Raw genomic sequence first — 16,000 nt, 5'->3', positions numbered from 1 at the left:
CCTGCCTCACAGGGGTACTGGGAATTGAACTTAGGTCCTCTTGAAGAGCAGTAGGATACTTTTAACCATTTCTATACTTTTAAGTCATTTCTATAGTCGGATGCTGGTCACTTCTTAATCACCTTAGCTCTTTTTTTTTTTTTTTTTAATTGATTTCTTTACATAGCTCTGGCTGTTGAGAACTCACTATATAGACCTTAGACATAGATTGTAGACCAGGCTGGCCTGGAACTCACGGTGATCCAAGTGTTGGGAGTAAAGATTTGTGCCACTGTGCCTATCCAGAACCCAGATTCTTAATTTACAATACTATTAAATGGTCCTGATAGAGCCTTTAAGAGACTCAAACCTGTCTCTGCAGCTTGATAAGGCAGCCTCAATTCTATCTTCTGCACTGCTTTCAGCATTTTCTCTTACGCTCCCACAATAGCTTACTAATTATTAAGCTCTGATGACTCAATTTTCTAGCCCAAAGAGTTTTCACAACTTTCCTAAAAGTATGGGTCCAGTCTGTCTCAGCAGTACCTCCCTGCCAGTACCAATTTCTGCCTTAGAGTTTCTGTTGCTAGGATGAAACACTATGATAAAAAGCAACTTGGGAAGAAAGGTTTTTTGTTTTATTTTTATCTAACAAATCTCTGGGTCATGCTCTATCACTGAGGTAAGTCAGGGCAGGAGCCTGAAGACAAGCACTGAAGCAAAAGCCCTGGAGGAATGTTGATTACTGGCTTACCTCCCACCCCTTCCTCAGTTTGCTCTCTGGAACACCCTAGGAGGTGCCACCTTAGGGGTGGCACCAATCACAGTGGGCTGGGTCCTCCCACATTAACCGTTATGAAGAAAATGACTTACCGCCCTGCCTATAGGCAGTCTGATGGAGGCATTTACTTAGTTGAAGTCCCACTTCACAAGTACTCAAATATCTCTCTAGCATTTGTCAAGGATTAAAAACCCAGCCAAGACATTTAGCATCTTTTTTCCTTCCCAGTGGCCAGAGCTGTTCTGGCAACGAAAATCCTTTGTAAATCTTATTTTATTTCTTTAAAGGTTTATTCTATTTGTGTGTGTGTGTGTGAAGTCACATGCACTCTTAACCACTGAGCCATCTCTTTTTACATACAGATATATGCAGACGTACATTTGGAGATTGATTGAAATTAAATCTCTTGGTTAATTTGGGTAAATATTGATGGTTTTAGCATAGTGGGTTTGTTAGTCCATTTATTTTCTCTTTTGGTGCCATTACTAACCTGTGAGAATCTCCTACATGTTTACTAATAGCTATCTTTTGGTTTTGATACTATCATACTGTTTTAGTAATTTTTTCATATAATTTCACTGTAGCCCAGAGTGACTTCAAATTTTTAATTCTCCTGCTTCTGTCTCCTTAGTGCTAGGATTACAGGTATGGGGCTACCACCTCTGGCTTGTAAGTTTGTCTTTTGAGTTTTCATTTAAGTGTTTGCAGAGGTGAGTGCTGCTAGTAGTAAATTATGACCTGTAAGTAATAGGAAGCCCTTTATACTTTACTAAGTGCTAAATCTGTTAATTATTTGGTCAAATGTAACCTTTACACTTTCAGTTGGATTAAAACTAGTAAATAGTTGACTATACTACCAGATCAAAGTCATCAAGAGAAGACACAAGGCAATTAAGAAAAAGTTATAGGCTTGGGGAGGTAGCTCTGTTTGCAAGGTGTTTGTCTTGCTAGACTTAGGACCTGCATTCAATCCTCATAATGCACTAGAAAAAGACAAGGAAAGGCTAGAGTTATGGCTGAGTGGTTAGAAGCACCAGCTGTTCTTCTAGAGGACTAGGGTTCAGCTCATAACTATCACACTGTATACACATGGTGCACAGACATACATGCAGACAAAACACGGCCTCACACTATAACGCTGGCTGTCCTGAAACTTTAGATGTAGATCAGGCTAGCCTTGAACTCAAAGATACCTGCCTGCTTCTACTTCCAAATTCTGGGATTAAAGGCGTTCACCATTATGCCTTTTAAAATTTTTTAAAGAAGAAATCTCCTCTTCCTCCTCCTCCTCCTCTTCCTCCTTCTTCAATGGTAACAAAAAGAAATGACCACAAAACAAGTGGTAGCTGAACTATTTGTAATACTCTGAAATTATTTCAAGAATTGAAACTCATTTGGAATGGGATGGTAGAATGGAAATGTATAATAGAACATTTTTTGGCTGGGCATGGTGGTGGTGTATGCCTGCAATCCCTGCACTCAGGGGGCAGAGGCAGGTGAGTGAAGTCTGAGGACAGTTTGGTGTCTAAGACCCTGTCTCAAAAGCAAATTTTAATTTTAATTATTTCAGAAAAGATGCTAAGAGATGTTTCTGTACTTTGAAGTTTCTGAAAAAACTTGTTTGTGAATATGATTTTAGTTTTTGTAAATATTATGCTAGTTTAAATATATAAATACTCTAATGTTTAGGCCCTTAGTCATTTCACTTTTCTCTTTATCTCCTCTCCTTGTGGCTGTCTTATTTGTTGTCCTTAGCTCTATCTTAAACCCCAGGATCCATTTGTTTTTAGTATTATTTGTTCAATTTTAAACTCCTGATCACTCACCAGAGTATGGGTAAAAACCCCAGGCTTAGTTCAGTCTTATTTTCAGATCTCTAATTTCTAATTAACTCACGGGGGGAAAAACTCCCAGAATCAAGTGGATGTTAGCTTTCTGTCCACCTTGTACAGAGAACTTTTCTCTTTAACCCTCTTCCTCAATGGCTATTCTGTATTCCTACCACCTTCAGATTTTTAAAATTGTGCTAATTTTTACCCATAGAATTTCTTACAGGGTTATATAAAGATTAAGCATTAATCTTATTAGAGGCTCTAAAGAATCATAAGGAAATGGCCTCTGTATGGTTATTTTTATTTTCAAAGACATTATGTTATCTGGTGGAAAGTTTGGTTGATCATTTTTATGGGTTTTGTCTTGAGGTCATGCATAAAAATGCTGCATGTTACATTTATTATTTTTCCTATTTTAATTAGCTGGTTGGTTAAGGAAAAATGAAATAAATGCGTCTTAATGTTTTTAGGCACGGATTGCATTTTTACAAGGAGAAAGGAAAGGTCAAGAGAATTTGAAGAAGGATTTAGTGAGAAGAATAAAGATGTTAGAGTATGCATTAAAACAAGAAAGGTACGTGTATCTCGTTCATTACTGTGCCCAGAGCAGAAGAACAGTGCTGTCCCCTTTTACATCATTGTACACCTCATTGAAGGCCTTTTCACATTTTACTTAGTGTATGGGAAAAGAAATGAAAAAATGAGAAGTAATATATTTTCCATATATTTCAGATTTTTTTCTCTCTAAACAAAGTAGAAATTTATCTTTTTACATACCTGTATTTGTTACTTGGGTAATTTTCTTTTGTATATTTTATCTATATTTCTATACATTTTCAGTGTTTTTCGCCAAAAAAAATTAAAATGGACACATTGCTTTGTTATTAGAGTAATGCATAGCAGTACTCAGTTATAAACAAATAATTATTTTTTGCCAATTGTTAAATTTTCAGGGCAAAGTATCACAAATTAAAATATGGCACAGATCTGAACCAAGGTGATTTGAAAATGCCCACCTTTGAATCAGGTAAACTTTATTCTTTTAAAAAAATTCATCTTTATGTAACAGGCATGTACGCTTTATCCTGATTTTGATTTTATAGCATCAGATGAATGATTATTATAAACTGTAAAATTTGATGAAAAAATGTTAATAGTATATTTTTTATTATTTTAAAATGTGTATATGTGTGTACATGAGTATTCCTATATGTGCAAATGAGTGCTGCAGTCCACAGAGAATAGAAGAGGGCATTAAATTCCCTGGAGGTGATGTTACAGAGTTCTGAGTTACCCAATGTCGGTTCTGGGAACTGACCTCGGATCCTCTGGAAGAGCAGTATAGAATCTTATTAATCCAAGAACCATCTCTGCAGCCCTTGGTGAAAATACCAAACAAAAATTTGTTTCATCTGCCTCTCAACCCTCTTTTCTCCAAAGTGAAACCTATATAAAATTATGGATATCTTTTTGCTAGTAATTAAAATCAAAACATGGTAAAGTAACTATTTTTTTTTAGCTGTAAAAAATTTTTGTCCCTCATGTATATGTGTGTATATTTATTTATATTTGGCTGGGTATAGTGGTACATGCCATGAACTCAGGATCAGATCCTTTGAGTTCAGGACCAGCTTGTTCTGCACAGTGAGCTCCAGGCCAGCCAGGGCTACATAATAAGTTGCTGTTCCCTTTCCAGTGTTTTTTCATTTATGTATGTATTTTGTGTGTGTGGGGGGCAGTCAGGAGTGTTTTTTCATTTATGTATGTATTGTGTGGGGGGGGGCAGTCAGTGTTTTTTCATTTATGTATGTATTGTGTGTGGGTGTGGGGGGGCAGTCAGGAGTGTTTTTTCATTTATGTATGTATTTTGTGTGTGGGGGGGGGCAGTCAGGAGCACTTGGGAATTACGTCTGAACTTCTCTCATGTGGGTTTTGGGTGAATTTGGCTCAGGTCGTTTGATGTGGCAGCAATCACAAGCTTAAGCTATATTTTTAATACTTAAAAAGGTTTATCTGGAGAAGTTCTAAGATACTGGAAAGTTAGCTAGATTGGATTTTATAGCAGTCATATAAAATTTAGAGTACGAAAATTATCTCCAATTAGCTTTCTTCTGTATTAAGTAGTAAATATGAGAAAAATAGTTTATAAATGTGTACCCTGGAGCAGACTGGATATAGGAAAAAGTTAAGTTTAGTTTAGGTGTCCATATAACTGTATAGAATCTAAAAGAATGAAGAATATTTTAACATAAGCAGACTCAGGAATCACACTAGCAATCGTCTATTTCTTAAGTGTCTGGATCGTGGTTATTCCATTTCCCTCTTATTTTAAAGTAGGGATTTGTGTATCCTATGATTCCTTCAACTCCATAGTTATCAGTGGATAGCCTTGAACATGTGACTGTCCTGTGTCTACCTTCAGAGTGCTGGAGTACAGAGGAGAATGCCCGATTTTACGGACATTTTTGATGGAATCTAATAGAAGCCTACGATGTTATTAGTAGCTTGCTCCTAAAGCAACCATTTTTTTTAAATTTTAATATGAAAATTTTGTTTCCTTAAGGTTTTTCAAAGTGTATAGTAAGACGGTTCAAACTTACATAGGTGTTGATATTAATAGTAAATTTAAAAAAAATACTGGTTAGACTTTGGTTTAATAATAAGTGAAGAAGCAGACCATAAATACCACCCGGATTGTTTATTTTTTGGCCTTCCCTGCTTTGGCTTTTAGCAGCAGAACCTTTTGTTGTTGTTGTTGTTGTTACAAACTGAGATTTACACGCCATTCATGTTTCTTGAGTGGTTCTAAAGGCTCATTCTGATTCTAGAGAATACTACCATATTCTCCTCCATAGAGGAGTGAGAGTAAGAACTGAGAAGAACAGTATTTGTCTATAATACTCATCATCTCAGGCTAGACAGGTCAGAGGATCAGGAGCCCAAGGTCATTTTTAGCAACTATGTCCCAGTCTCAACCCTTTCCTGCTGGGCATGTGCAGATTTCTGTGAGTTCAATCCAGCCTGCTGCAGAGCTCCAGGAGAGCCAGCATTATCACATAGAAACCCTGTCTCGAAAAACAAAAAAGAAACAACAGAAAAACCCTTTGCTAAAAAACTAAGAGTAAGTCTTAGAAAAATGACAGGTGGAAGTATTTTTGTATATATTTACTACCTTTAATTACAATAAGACTACTGTAGTAAATGAGGCTCAAAACATATGCAGGAAAAATGGATTTAAAGTTTTTCTTCACTGATTTTCTTTCCGGTATGGCTTTCTCAGAAAACGAAGAGAGTTAGAGTTGCCTGGGTTGTTGCTCCTGGAGCAGAGCTTGTGCTTAGCTGAGCTTATTGTATTGTACTAGTTTGCATAGAGCAAGATTGTTAGCATGTAATTTGCTCCTACCGATAATTAAAATTGTACCCAGACAGGTATCTTTTTTCTATGATATGCATAAGTAAAATAATTTTACTTATATGAAACATGACAAAAAACTAAGTAAAATGTTTTTGCTGATACAGAAAACTATTCAGAATATTGGATAGAAAACAAAAATGAAGTAAGCAAATATATACCATGCTAAGTAGAAAATTATCTTCATCAAAGTATATTTGTAGATAAATATTAAATGAAACAATTGGCTTTATAAAATCCTTCAAATCAATGTAAAAAAGAAAATATGATTTAACAGAAATTAGAGATGTTTATACCTCATCATTTTGCATATTTCCTAAACCTGAAAGCAGTTGTAGTCAAGCATGTAAATGATTTAACTTTTGCAAGTTTAGGAAATAGATAATTGAGTAGAAAAGTGGATATGGGGGCTGGTGAAATGGATCAGTGGTTAAGAGCACTGACTGCTCTTCTGAAGGTCCTGAGTTCAAATTCCAGCAACCACCTGGTGGCTCACAACCATCTGTAATTGGATGGGATGCCCTCTTCTGGGGTGTTTGAAGACAGCTACAGTGTACTCACATACAATAAATCTTTAAAAAAAAAAAAGTGGATATGGCACATACCTTTAATCCCAGCACTCAGGAGACAGAGACAGGCAGACCCCTGAGTTCAAGATCAGCCTGGTGTACATAATTGGAACTCCAGGACAGCAAAGTCTACATAGAGAGATCATGTCTGAAAAAATGAACAAAAAGAAAAAAAAAGTAGATGTGATACGTTATTATTCAAGAAGTATAGGCAAAGACATCAGTGAAATATAGTTCAGCATTTATGAGAATGACAGAGAAGGAATGTCACATGTTGATGAGGTTTTAGAGTTAGCAGAATTTATTTGTGCATGTTGATTGTGGGGTTGTAAATAAACAGAGGCCCTAAGGTGCCCTTGTATCTATAAAGGGAACACAGCATAAATACCCAGTAATTTGATAATTCTACTACTTGAAATGTAAACATTTGATCACTGCAGCTTATATAAGAATTGCATATATATATGAATGTCCACATATGTATGAATGTGTGTATGTATTATATATATATGCATATATATACATACCCTTGATGATAGTGAAGATCTAGAAGCAACTAGAATGTCAGCATTAAAATGGATAAATATGATATATTAGTGGACAGAATACTGTTTAGCAATAAAAGTAAGTTAACTACAGCAAAACTTGGCAACATAGGTGTCAAGTTTATAAGGTTGAAAATTGATAGAAATCATTCTGCCACATTCACAAATGAAGTTTTAGAGGTTGAGATGGTGTTAATACTATTTTAGAATAGCTAGTAAGTGGTTAGAGGGAAAGAGTTTCTAGAGCTATTGATGCTTGTTAAGCTAGGTGCTGATTGTTTATTCAAAATCCATTAAATTATATTGCTATAATATACTTCAGAATTTTTAACTGTCATAGTGAAATAATAAAAACTCATTTCAGCATAAAGGGCTAAATAAATATTTATATACGTTGTGTAAAATGTTATACTTTTATTTTGCAGTAGTGGTGGGGATGGAATGTAGGCTTCTATATTCTATGCTAAGTGTTGTATCACTGTGATACCCCCTGACTCTGTGGCGTAAGTGTTGGTGTGTTCTCTGGAGTATAATAGAGCGTGTGCACTGGCTCCTGCTGTGGAGTTGGGAATGAGAGACTTAACTGCTACTAGTTGTTTGCTGATTGGATTTTGAGTAGTCAGATTTTTTAAAATGTTTTTCTCCCCAGTTGTTAATTTTAAATGCTATAAAATGAAAAATAAGAGACTATCAGAATTAAGTAATTCTAGAAATTAGAAAATAACTAGTGTTTGAAGAAAGAATAAGAAGAAAATGAGATTGTTATGGTTAGGAAGTAATGGCTACAAAAGATATTATAATATTACCAACAGGTACTAAGTGACTCTAAGGAGTCTGGGAACTAATAGTTTAGAATTATCTTAATGATCCCAGTATGGGCTGTGAGGGGAATGATGTTTTTCAAGTGTGTCTCTTATAATACATTTATTTTGATACTGCAAATCTGTATGGTGATAATATAGTGCCCACAATAGTTCTTAGTTTTCTATAGGGATAATTTTTGAAAACTTAATTTATCTGAACTTACACTGCTTACTAAACATGTTTAATTCAATAATGAGGATTGGACTTAGGGTTTTGCACATGGTAAGCATGTTGCTATATTTAAGCCTGTGGATTCTTTCTTCCTTTTTCCTCTTTTGTAAATGCAAACACTTTATTATCAGAGACTAAAATGTGGCTCTTTACCTGTTGTATATACTGTTATATAATGCTATAATGTTGAGTATTGTGACACATGCCTTTAGTTCCAGCACTTGGGAGGCTGAAATAGGAGGAGCAATTTGATGCCAGCCTAAATCCGTAAATAAGACTGTCTCAGTAGGCAGACAAAAAGCCCCAATGTAATAAGCCCATTTTCTGGTTTTGTGTGTATAAAAGATATTTATTTCTAAGGTATAAATTATAAGGGATCAGTGGAGTGAAGAGGCAAGTATTCACTTTTGGTTGTCTGCCAAAAGTCTGTCTCTGACTTTTAAAGGTATTTGACACAGCAGAATTCTGTTTTCAAGTCTAGGACTTTTAGTTTTTTAATCCTGCTAAAGCACATCTGAGGTCTTTTGATTTTTAAAGCAGGTAGAGCACCTGAGTTACTGACTTAACAGTTAAAGAAGAAATGATCTGTAGTAAATTGTTAACTTTTTTCCGGTCTTATGTAAAATATTTTCATGTGTAAATTTATTTTTGAAAAAAAAAAAAAAAAAAACCTGAACACTAAGTTGAAATAATGTATGCGAAACTTCCCCTCTTTAATTTCCAGAGGAAACCAAAGATGTGGAGGCTCCTCCAGCACCTCAGAATAGCCAACTAACATGGAAGCAAGGCAGACAGCTATTAAGACAGTGAGTAATGATTTCAATTTTAAAAAGTCACACTCACTGGGCATGGTGGTGCACGCCTTTAATCCCAGCACTTGGGAGGCAGAGGCAGGTGGATTTCTGATTTCAAGGCCAGCCTGGTCTACAAAGTCAGTTCCTGGACAGCCAGGGCTACACAGAGAAACCCTGTCTCGAAAAACCAAAAAATAAAAATAAAATAAAATAAAAAGTTACAAAAGTGCTTGTATTGAGTATAAGTAAAAACATGCTTCACTCTACTGTATGGTTTCCATAATGCTGCTTTTAAGAGATCCATTTGTATGTATGTATGTATGTAGGCATGGGCATAGGCATGTGCCACAGCTGCTTTTGGAGAGCAGGGACAGCTTTCAGCATTGATTATCCTTTCACATTTGGGTCACAGGGATTGGACATTGGTTATCAGGCTTGGCTGTAGGTCACTTTACACGATCAGCTAATTCCTAAAAGATAACATTGACTTCTTTCTATTTTTTCATCCCATCCCCTTCTCTTCTCTTCCTTTCGGTTCGCTTCTCCTTGCCTCACCCTGCCCCCTTCCCTCTCCTCTCTTCTTTTATTTCTTATGTGGTAGAAAATCTGAAAGAAAAAAAACTGGATGAAGGCTTCAACTAAAGTAGTATGGAATTGGGCTGCAGAAATGACTCCGTATTTAAAAGCATTGGATGCTCTTGCATAGGATTCCAGTTTTGATTCTTAGCACCCACATTGTGGCTCACAGATATCTATGACTCCAGTTCCAGGGATCAATGCCTTTATCTGGCATCTACTGGTCATCTTACTCTAGGAGCTGTGTGCCTGGTATACTTTTATACATGTAGGAAAAGTACCCGGATACATAAGTTAGTATGGCGCCATTCATCTAAGGCACACATCTAACTCTCACTGTGAAGTTTACATGTAGGGGTTCTCTTCTAAGTCAGTGTATGAAAGTTACAGAGAAGTGTTAAATCATTTGAAACTCTTTTGAAAGTTATAGAGAAGTGTCTTCAAAGATAGCTTGCCAAATCTTTTTAGTTGAAAATCTTTTTTAATATTTTGTATATGAGTATTTTTGCATCTCTCCCTATGGTGTGTGAGCACGCATGTACTGTGTGCACATCTAGTAGAAACCAGAAGAGGGCACTGGATTCTACCTATGGGTGGTAGGAACTCAACTCAGGTCCATTGTGAGAGCAGCAAATCCTTTGAACCACTGAGCCCCAGACCTTAGTTAAAATGTTTGAGGAAACTTTTGATACTCCTTTGTTGATGTACTGAGGTGATGACTATGGCAATTCCTGGTCATTGTGGTTTTGTTTTTATCTAGTGGTTCTTTTTCTTTTTTCCTTCCTTTCTTTCTTCCTTCCTTCCTTCCTTCCTTTCTTTCTTTCTTTCTTTCTTTCTTTCTTTCTTTCTTTCTTTCTTTCTTTCTTTCTTTCTTTCTTTCTTTAAGATTTATTTAATTTATATGAGTACAATGTTGCTGTCTTCAGACACCCCCGAAGAGGGCATCCCATCCAATTACAGATGGTTGTGAGCCACCATGTGTTTGCTGGGAATTGAACTCAGGACCTCTGGCAGAGCAGTCAGTGCTCTTAACCCCTGAGTCATCTCTCCAGCCCAGGTTCTTTTTCTTATAGTTGGAAATTTTGCTATTTGTATCCTACTGATAACCCTGGTGAAATTAAAGTCAGAGCCTATTAAGTATTTGGTTTAGATGAGTGTGAACTTTGGAGGAATGGTCTGGAATCTGAGATCCTTGAAGGGGGATTAATCCATCTATCAATCCCTGACTGAGAACTTATTCTCTCACATACCTTGAACATGTGAAAATTGTGTATTTGTGCTTACATGTATGTGTATAAATTTACATACCTATTCTTTAAATAGATACTTATATGTGTCTATATAAAGGCATGTAACCTGTGTTTATGTATCTCAAAAAACGTTTCAACACTGAGGCTTTTTTAGGTATTGAGATAATTGGCTCTTAATTGGTAGTTAGTCATACTCTCCCCTCTTCTTCCTCCCCTCCCCTCCCCTCCCCTCCCCTCCCCTCCCCTCCCCTCCCCTCCCCTCCCCTCCCCTCCCCCCTCTTTTCTTTTTCTTTTCTCTTTCTCTTTCTCTTTCTCTTTTTCTTTTTCTTTTTCTTCTTTTCTTTCTGCTTTTTCAAGACAGGCTTCTCTGGCTATCCTGGAAGGCCTATAGATTAGGCTGCCTCTACATCCTGAGTACTGGGATCAAAGGTGTGTACCACCACACCTGCCTTAATTCATTTGTTTTAAAAGATTGTTTTATGTATATGAGTTTCGTCTGGATGTATACATGTGCACCACATATATGCTGATTGCCTACATAAGTCAGAGGAGGGTATAGGATCTCCTGGAACTTAAAGTTGACATCATTCTCTTAGACCTGGAATTAGGCTATAATGAAGCTATTGAGACAAAGAAAAAGTAATTTGTGTGATTGTGGCTTTTTTTCTTTAATTTTTAATATGATTGGAAGGTGGCAGATGTTAACAATATGTTGAATTTAGCATTTAATTTTCTCTTGTAGGTATCTTCAGGAAGTAGGATACACAGATACAATATTAGATGTACGATCTCAGCGGGTAAGGTCATTGCTTGGCCTGTCTAATTCAGAGCCAAATGGATCCGTAGAAGCAAAGAATTTAGAACAGATCTTGAATGGTGGTGAATCTCCTAAGCAAAAAGGACAAGAAATCAAAAGGTATGATTTGTATTTGTTGATTAACATCATTTAACTTATGGAAGTCAAAATCAGTGGTACAACAGTGACTTTTCATTGGTAGCCTCATTTTTGCTATATTTTCTATAGTTGCATTTATTGTTAGATATTAAATGAATCTATCAAAGCCACTTTTTTATATATAGACTTAGTAAAATAGATTATTGTTATTAGCTGTTACCGGAGTAGTTTTGAAATACTTGAAATACTTGAAACATAAGTATCTTTAACAGATTAAAGATACTTATTTGCTACATAAAAAAAATTATGCTCACGGTCATCTATAGGATGGAACACAGGGCCCCCAATGGAGGAGCTAGAGAAAGTACCCGTAGCTGAAGGGGTCTACAACCCTATAGGTGGAACAACAATATGAACTAACCAGTACCCCCCAGAGCTAGTGTCTCTAGATGCATATGTATCAGAAGATGGCCTAGTTGGCCATCATTGGGAAGAGAGGCCCCTTGGTCTAGCAAACTTTATATGCCTCAGTACAGGGGAACGCCAGGGCCAAGAAGTGGGAGTGGATGGGTAGGGGAGCAGGGCGGGGCAGGGGGGAGGGTATAGGGGAACTTTTGGGATAGCATTTGAAATGTAAATGAAAATATCTAATAAAAAGATGTGTGTGGGGGGGATTTATAAGATGGATTAGTACCTCTCGGGTTTAGGAACCCTAACTAGATATGGGAAGGGAATGAAGAAATTACAGACATTGGACACATAAACACAGAAAAACTGGGATGGCTTCCTGGACACTCTGATGGAGAGTACAGCACTCAGAAAGCTTAGTGTGTTTATTATATAAAACTGAACAAGGAAGTGGGGGGTTATGGTGTGCAGATGAATAAGGAGGTTAGCTAGTCTTGGTAAGGAGCAGTTCTCACAGGGGAGCAGTCCTCACAGGGGAGCAGTCTTCAGGACCTTCATTTCTGGGTTTGGGGGTTAGAAACCTACTATGGGCATTTCTACACAAACTGTCAGCATTCACAATTGGATCAGAGGAAGGTTTTGCTACCACACTGAACCTCATTCTTTAAAGGGTTTGCAACCCCCATGGGGCTGAAGTTTAGTCTTTTGACATCACTCGGGTCTTTTTTTTTTTTTCTCCTTTTCTTTTTGTATTTTTGAGACAAGGTTCTTTAGGTGGCTCTGGCTGGCCTATAACTCACAGATCTTCCTGCTTCTGCCACCCAACACTGGGTTGATCAAAATCATGCATATGACCACACCAAGCCTGGACCGCTCATGTCAACAACGTGCATCTACTCAGAACTTCCTCTGCTCCCCAGAGTGGTATATTTTGTGTAATACATGCTTTATAATTTTAAATATGGGCAGTGTTAATAAATTTAGCTTTTGTGTTTTACTATTTAGTCTTCCAATATTTAGGCTAAAGTATAAGTGGTTGTAATTATTTTAAAAATTGCTAAATTGTTTTTTAAATTTTTTTTAGAAATAATAGCATGTTTGATCATTTAATCTTAGTAGATTATTTTTCTTTTTAAGGACTTGTTTTTAAGTCTGCTGGTGTGTGTGTGTGTGTGATGGGAGGTTATGTACATATAAATTGTAAGTGTGTGCAGAGGCTCAAAGAAGGCATTATATCCATTAGAGAGCTAAAGTTCATACCATTGTAAGCCATCTGATGTGGGTGTTGGGACCCAAACTCGGGTCTATTAAAAGATCTCTTACCTATAGTCTTATCTGCTGAGCCATTTTCAGTCCCCAGATTTTATTTTCTGACAGCATTTACCTAAAATGTAGGCAAAAAGCTTTCGATGAAACTTATTAAACACTGAATAATCCTTATTTTAATTATAGAGCACCAATAATCTTTAAAGATACTCTAGAATAAAAGTTTTAGGCAATATATTATAATTAAGGTATCTTGAACCAGGAGCCTACTGGGAAAGGAGGATCAGGAGTTAAAGGTTATTTTCATCAACATAATGAGTTGAGACTAATCTGAATTATGTAAGATCTTGTCTCACAACAACAAAAAATTAGGTTGTGTTTGAATTGCAGATGCTACCTTCAAGTTTAAACTAGGAATTAGAAGGGTCAGAATGTGGATTATTGATTTAACACTTGTCTAGCATGTGTGACATCCTGGGTTCAATTTGTAGTATCACTACATAACAAGAAAGGTATAGGAATAGGAAGCAGGAGGAAATACCAGAGTCAATCTTTGAAATAGTTGGAATCATCTTTTCTCTTTTCTACAGGCCTCCTGGTGATGTTCTTGAGACATTCAATTTCTTAGAAAATGCTGATGACAGTGATGAAGAAGAAAATGACATGATTGAGGGCATCCCAGAAGGAAAAGACAAGCTTCGGATCCATAAGCACAAAGTAGGAGAGTTATGGTATTCCTCCACACAGTGACTCGAACAGTAATTATTTAGTTGTCTTTGAAAGGTTGATAATAACTGCCAGCTCCTACTTCGTTCATGTACATATGGCAGGAATTATGATTTCATATGTTATTCACTAAATGATCTGAGAGAAGGTCTGTTTTTAAAGTATCTGTCCAGTGGCTTGAAACTTTTTTTTTTTTTTTTAAAGTAGCACTCTGTCTTATTCAGGGTTTCTATTCCTGCACAAAACATAACCAAGAAGCAAGTTGGGGAGGAAAGAATTTATTCAGCTTACACTTCCACATTGCTGTTCATCACCAAAGGAAGTCAGGATTGGAACTCAAGCAGGTTAGGGAGCAGGAGCTGATGCAGAGGCCATGGAGGGATATTCTTTACTGGCTTGCTCAGTCGGCTCTCTCATAGAACCAAGACTACCAGCCCAGGGAAGGCACCACCCAGGCTAGGTCCTCCCCCTTGATCACTAATTGAGAAAATGCCTTACAGCTGGATCTCATGAAGGCTCAGCTGAGGCGCCTTTCTCTATTATAACTCCAGCTTGTGTCAAGTTGACACACAAAACCAGCCAGTACACATTCTTTAATCCTATCCCAACTTGGGGTCACACTGAAGTTTATCTTTTCATGTACAGTATAATATGGGAGAAAAATGAACAGAAACCATGGTGTAGATGCTCCCACCTTGGATGAGAGTCTGATGTATGGGTTGTCAGTATGCGCCAGCATTCTGGCTATTTGGTAAGGATTAATAAATAAAAAATTATTTTCCCTCATACTCTAAGAAGCAGACTTGATATATTGTAGCAGTAGATGGGGAGTTGACTCTGCTGGACCATTTGTACACTATGCCCCATTTTTAAGCATCAAAGTAGTAATGATCAATATTTCAAGTGTTTGTGTAGGGTTTTTTTTTTTTTTTTTTAAATGGCAAGGGCCGAGGTTGTATGTCAGAGTATTTGACTAGTATGCACAAATTCCTGCCTTCAGCCTCAGCACCACATAATCTGGATGTGGTGGTGCAGCTCGTGGAGGTAAGGGTAGGAGGATAGAGAGTTCAAGGATGTCATTCACCTATATAATGAGTTTGAAGTCATTTGGCTTCTTCATACCCGGTCTATCAAGAAAAGGAAAAAAAGTGAGTAAATTCAGTTGTAGTACCTGGAGATTTTGTAGAAATATAGAAAAAAAGCAAGTGTTTGTCAAAAGCTTCCAGTCTACAAAAGCAGTTTGAGCCTTTCTCCAGCTTTTCACAAGTACGATGCACTCTGCTGGATAGAGGTTTACTTTTGTGCTATATAATGTGTATGGAGGAGTGTGTGTGTGCTATAGCACATGTGTGAAGTCAAAGGACAACTCTGTGCACACTCAGTTTTTCCTTCTTCCACCTTTATTTGGTTATTAGGATAAACTCCGCTCATCACGCAGCTGCTTTTCCTGCTGAGCCATTTCAGAGACTGAGTTTTTTCCTTTTCTCGCTAGTTTGTTCTGGGACGTAGGTTGCTTTTGTTATTTGTTGTACAACTAGTATAAGTTTATCGGTGGTTATTCTGTGTTGCTGTGAATCATAGAGCTAGTGTACATTTCTCAGTGTCTTCAGCCAATTCAGGATAACTTAGATGATGCTTCAGTAGGGATCATCTGTGAGTCTACTATAAAGGACACTCTTGAGTAAAACTTTGGCCTTTTCCAGCACCCTCATCACTTGTGTCAGATGTTACAGTTGATCTTCATACAACAATGTTGAACTGTTTATCTATGTCTAGAGCATAGTTTGAGACTTATCAATCATAGGAAAAAGGACAATTGTGGATCTGAATAATTTCAAAGTAGATCTCTGTAAGTATTGTTAGGTGGAAATACTAAAGGACCTCTTTAAAATGTAGAATAAAAGTATTAATTATTGGCTCATCTTCTCTTTA

General features: G+C 36.9%; 1 protein-coding gene across 5 annotated transcripts in view; it reads left to right on the top strand.

Moving 5' to 3' along the window:
• Strn3 (striatin 3) overlaps window positions 1-16,000 on the top strand; it is a 75,627-nt gene that overhangs the window by 25,531 nt on the left and 34,096 nt on the right. For all 5 annotated transcript variants that reach the window (XM_021179720.3, XM_029484720.2, XM_021179721.3 and 2 more), the window contains exons 2-6: window positions 3,063-3,166; window positions 3,546-3,619; window positions 8,878-8,959; window positions 11,516-11,689; window positions 13,933-14,059. In XM_021179720.3, coding sequence (XP_021035379.1) covers window positions 3,063-3,166; window positions 3,546-3,619; window positions 8,878-8,959; window positions 11,516-11,689; window positions 13,933-14,059 — 561 coding nt within the window. The remainder of the gene's footprint in view (window positions 1-3,062; window positions 3,167-3,545; window positions 3,620-8,877; window positions 8,960-11,515; window positions 11,690-13,932; window positions 14,060-16,000) is intronic.

The sequence above is a fragment of the Mus caroli genome, unplaced genomic scaffold (genome assembly GCF_978045245.1).
Source record: "Mus caroli unplaced genomic scaffold, Mus_caroli_1 scaffold_14, whole genome shotgun sequence".
In the NCBI taxonomy this organism is placed as follows: Eukaryota; Metazoa; Chordata; class Mammalia; order Rodentia; family Muridae; genus Mus; species Mus caroli.
This window is presented reverse-complemented; position numbering and strand designations above follow the sequence as displayed.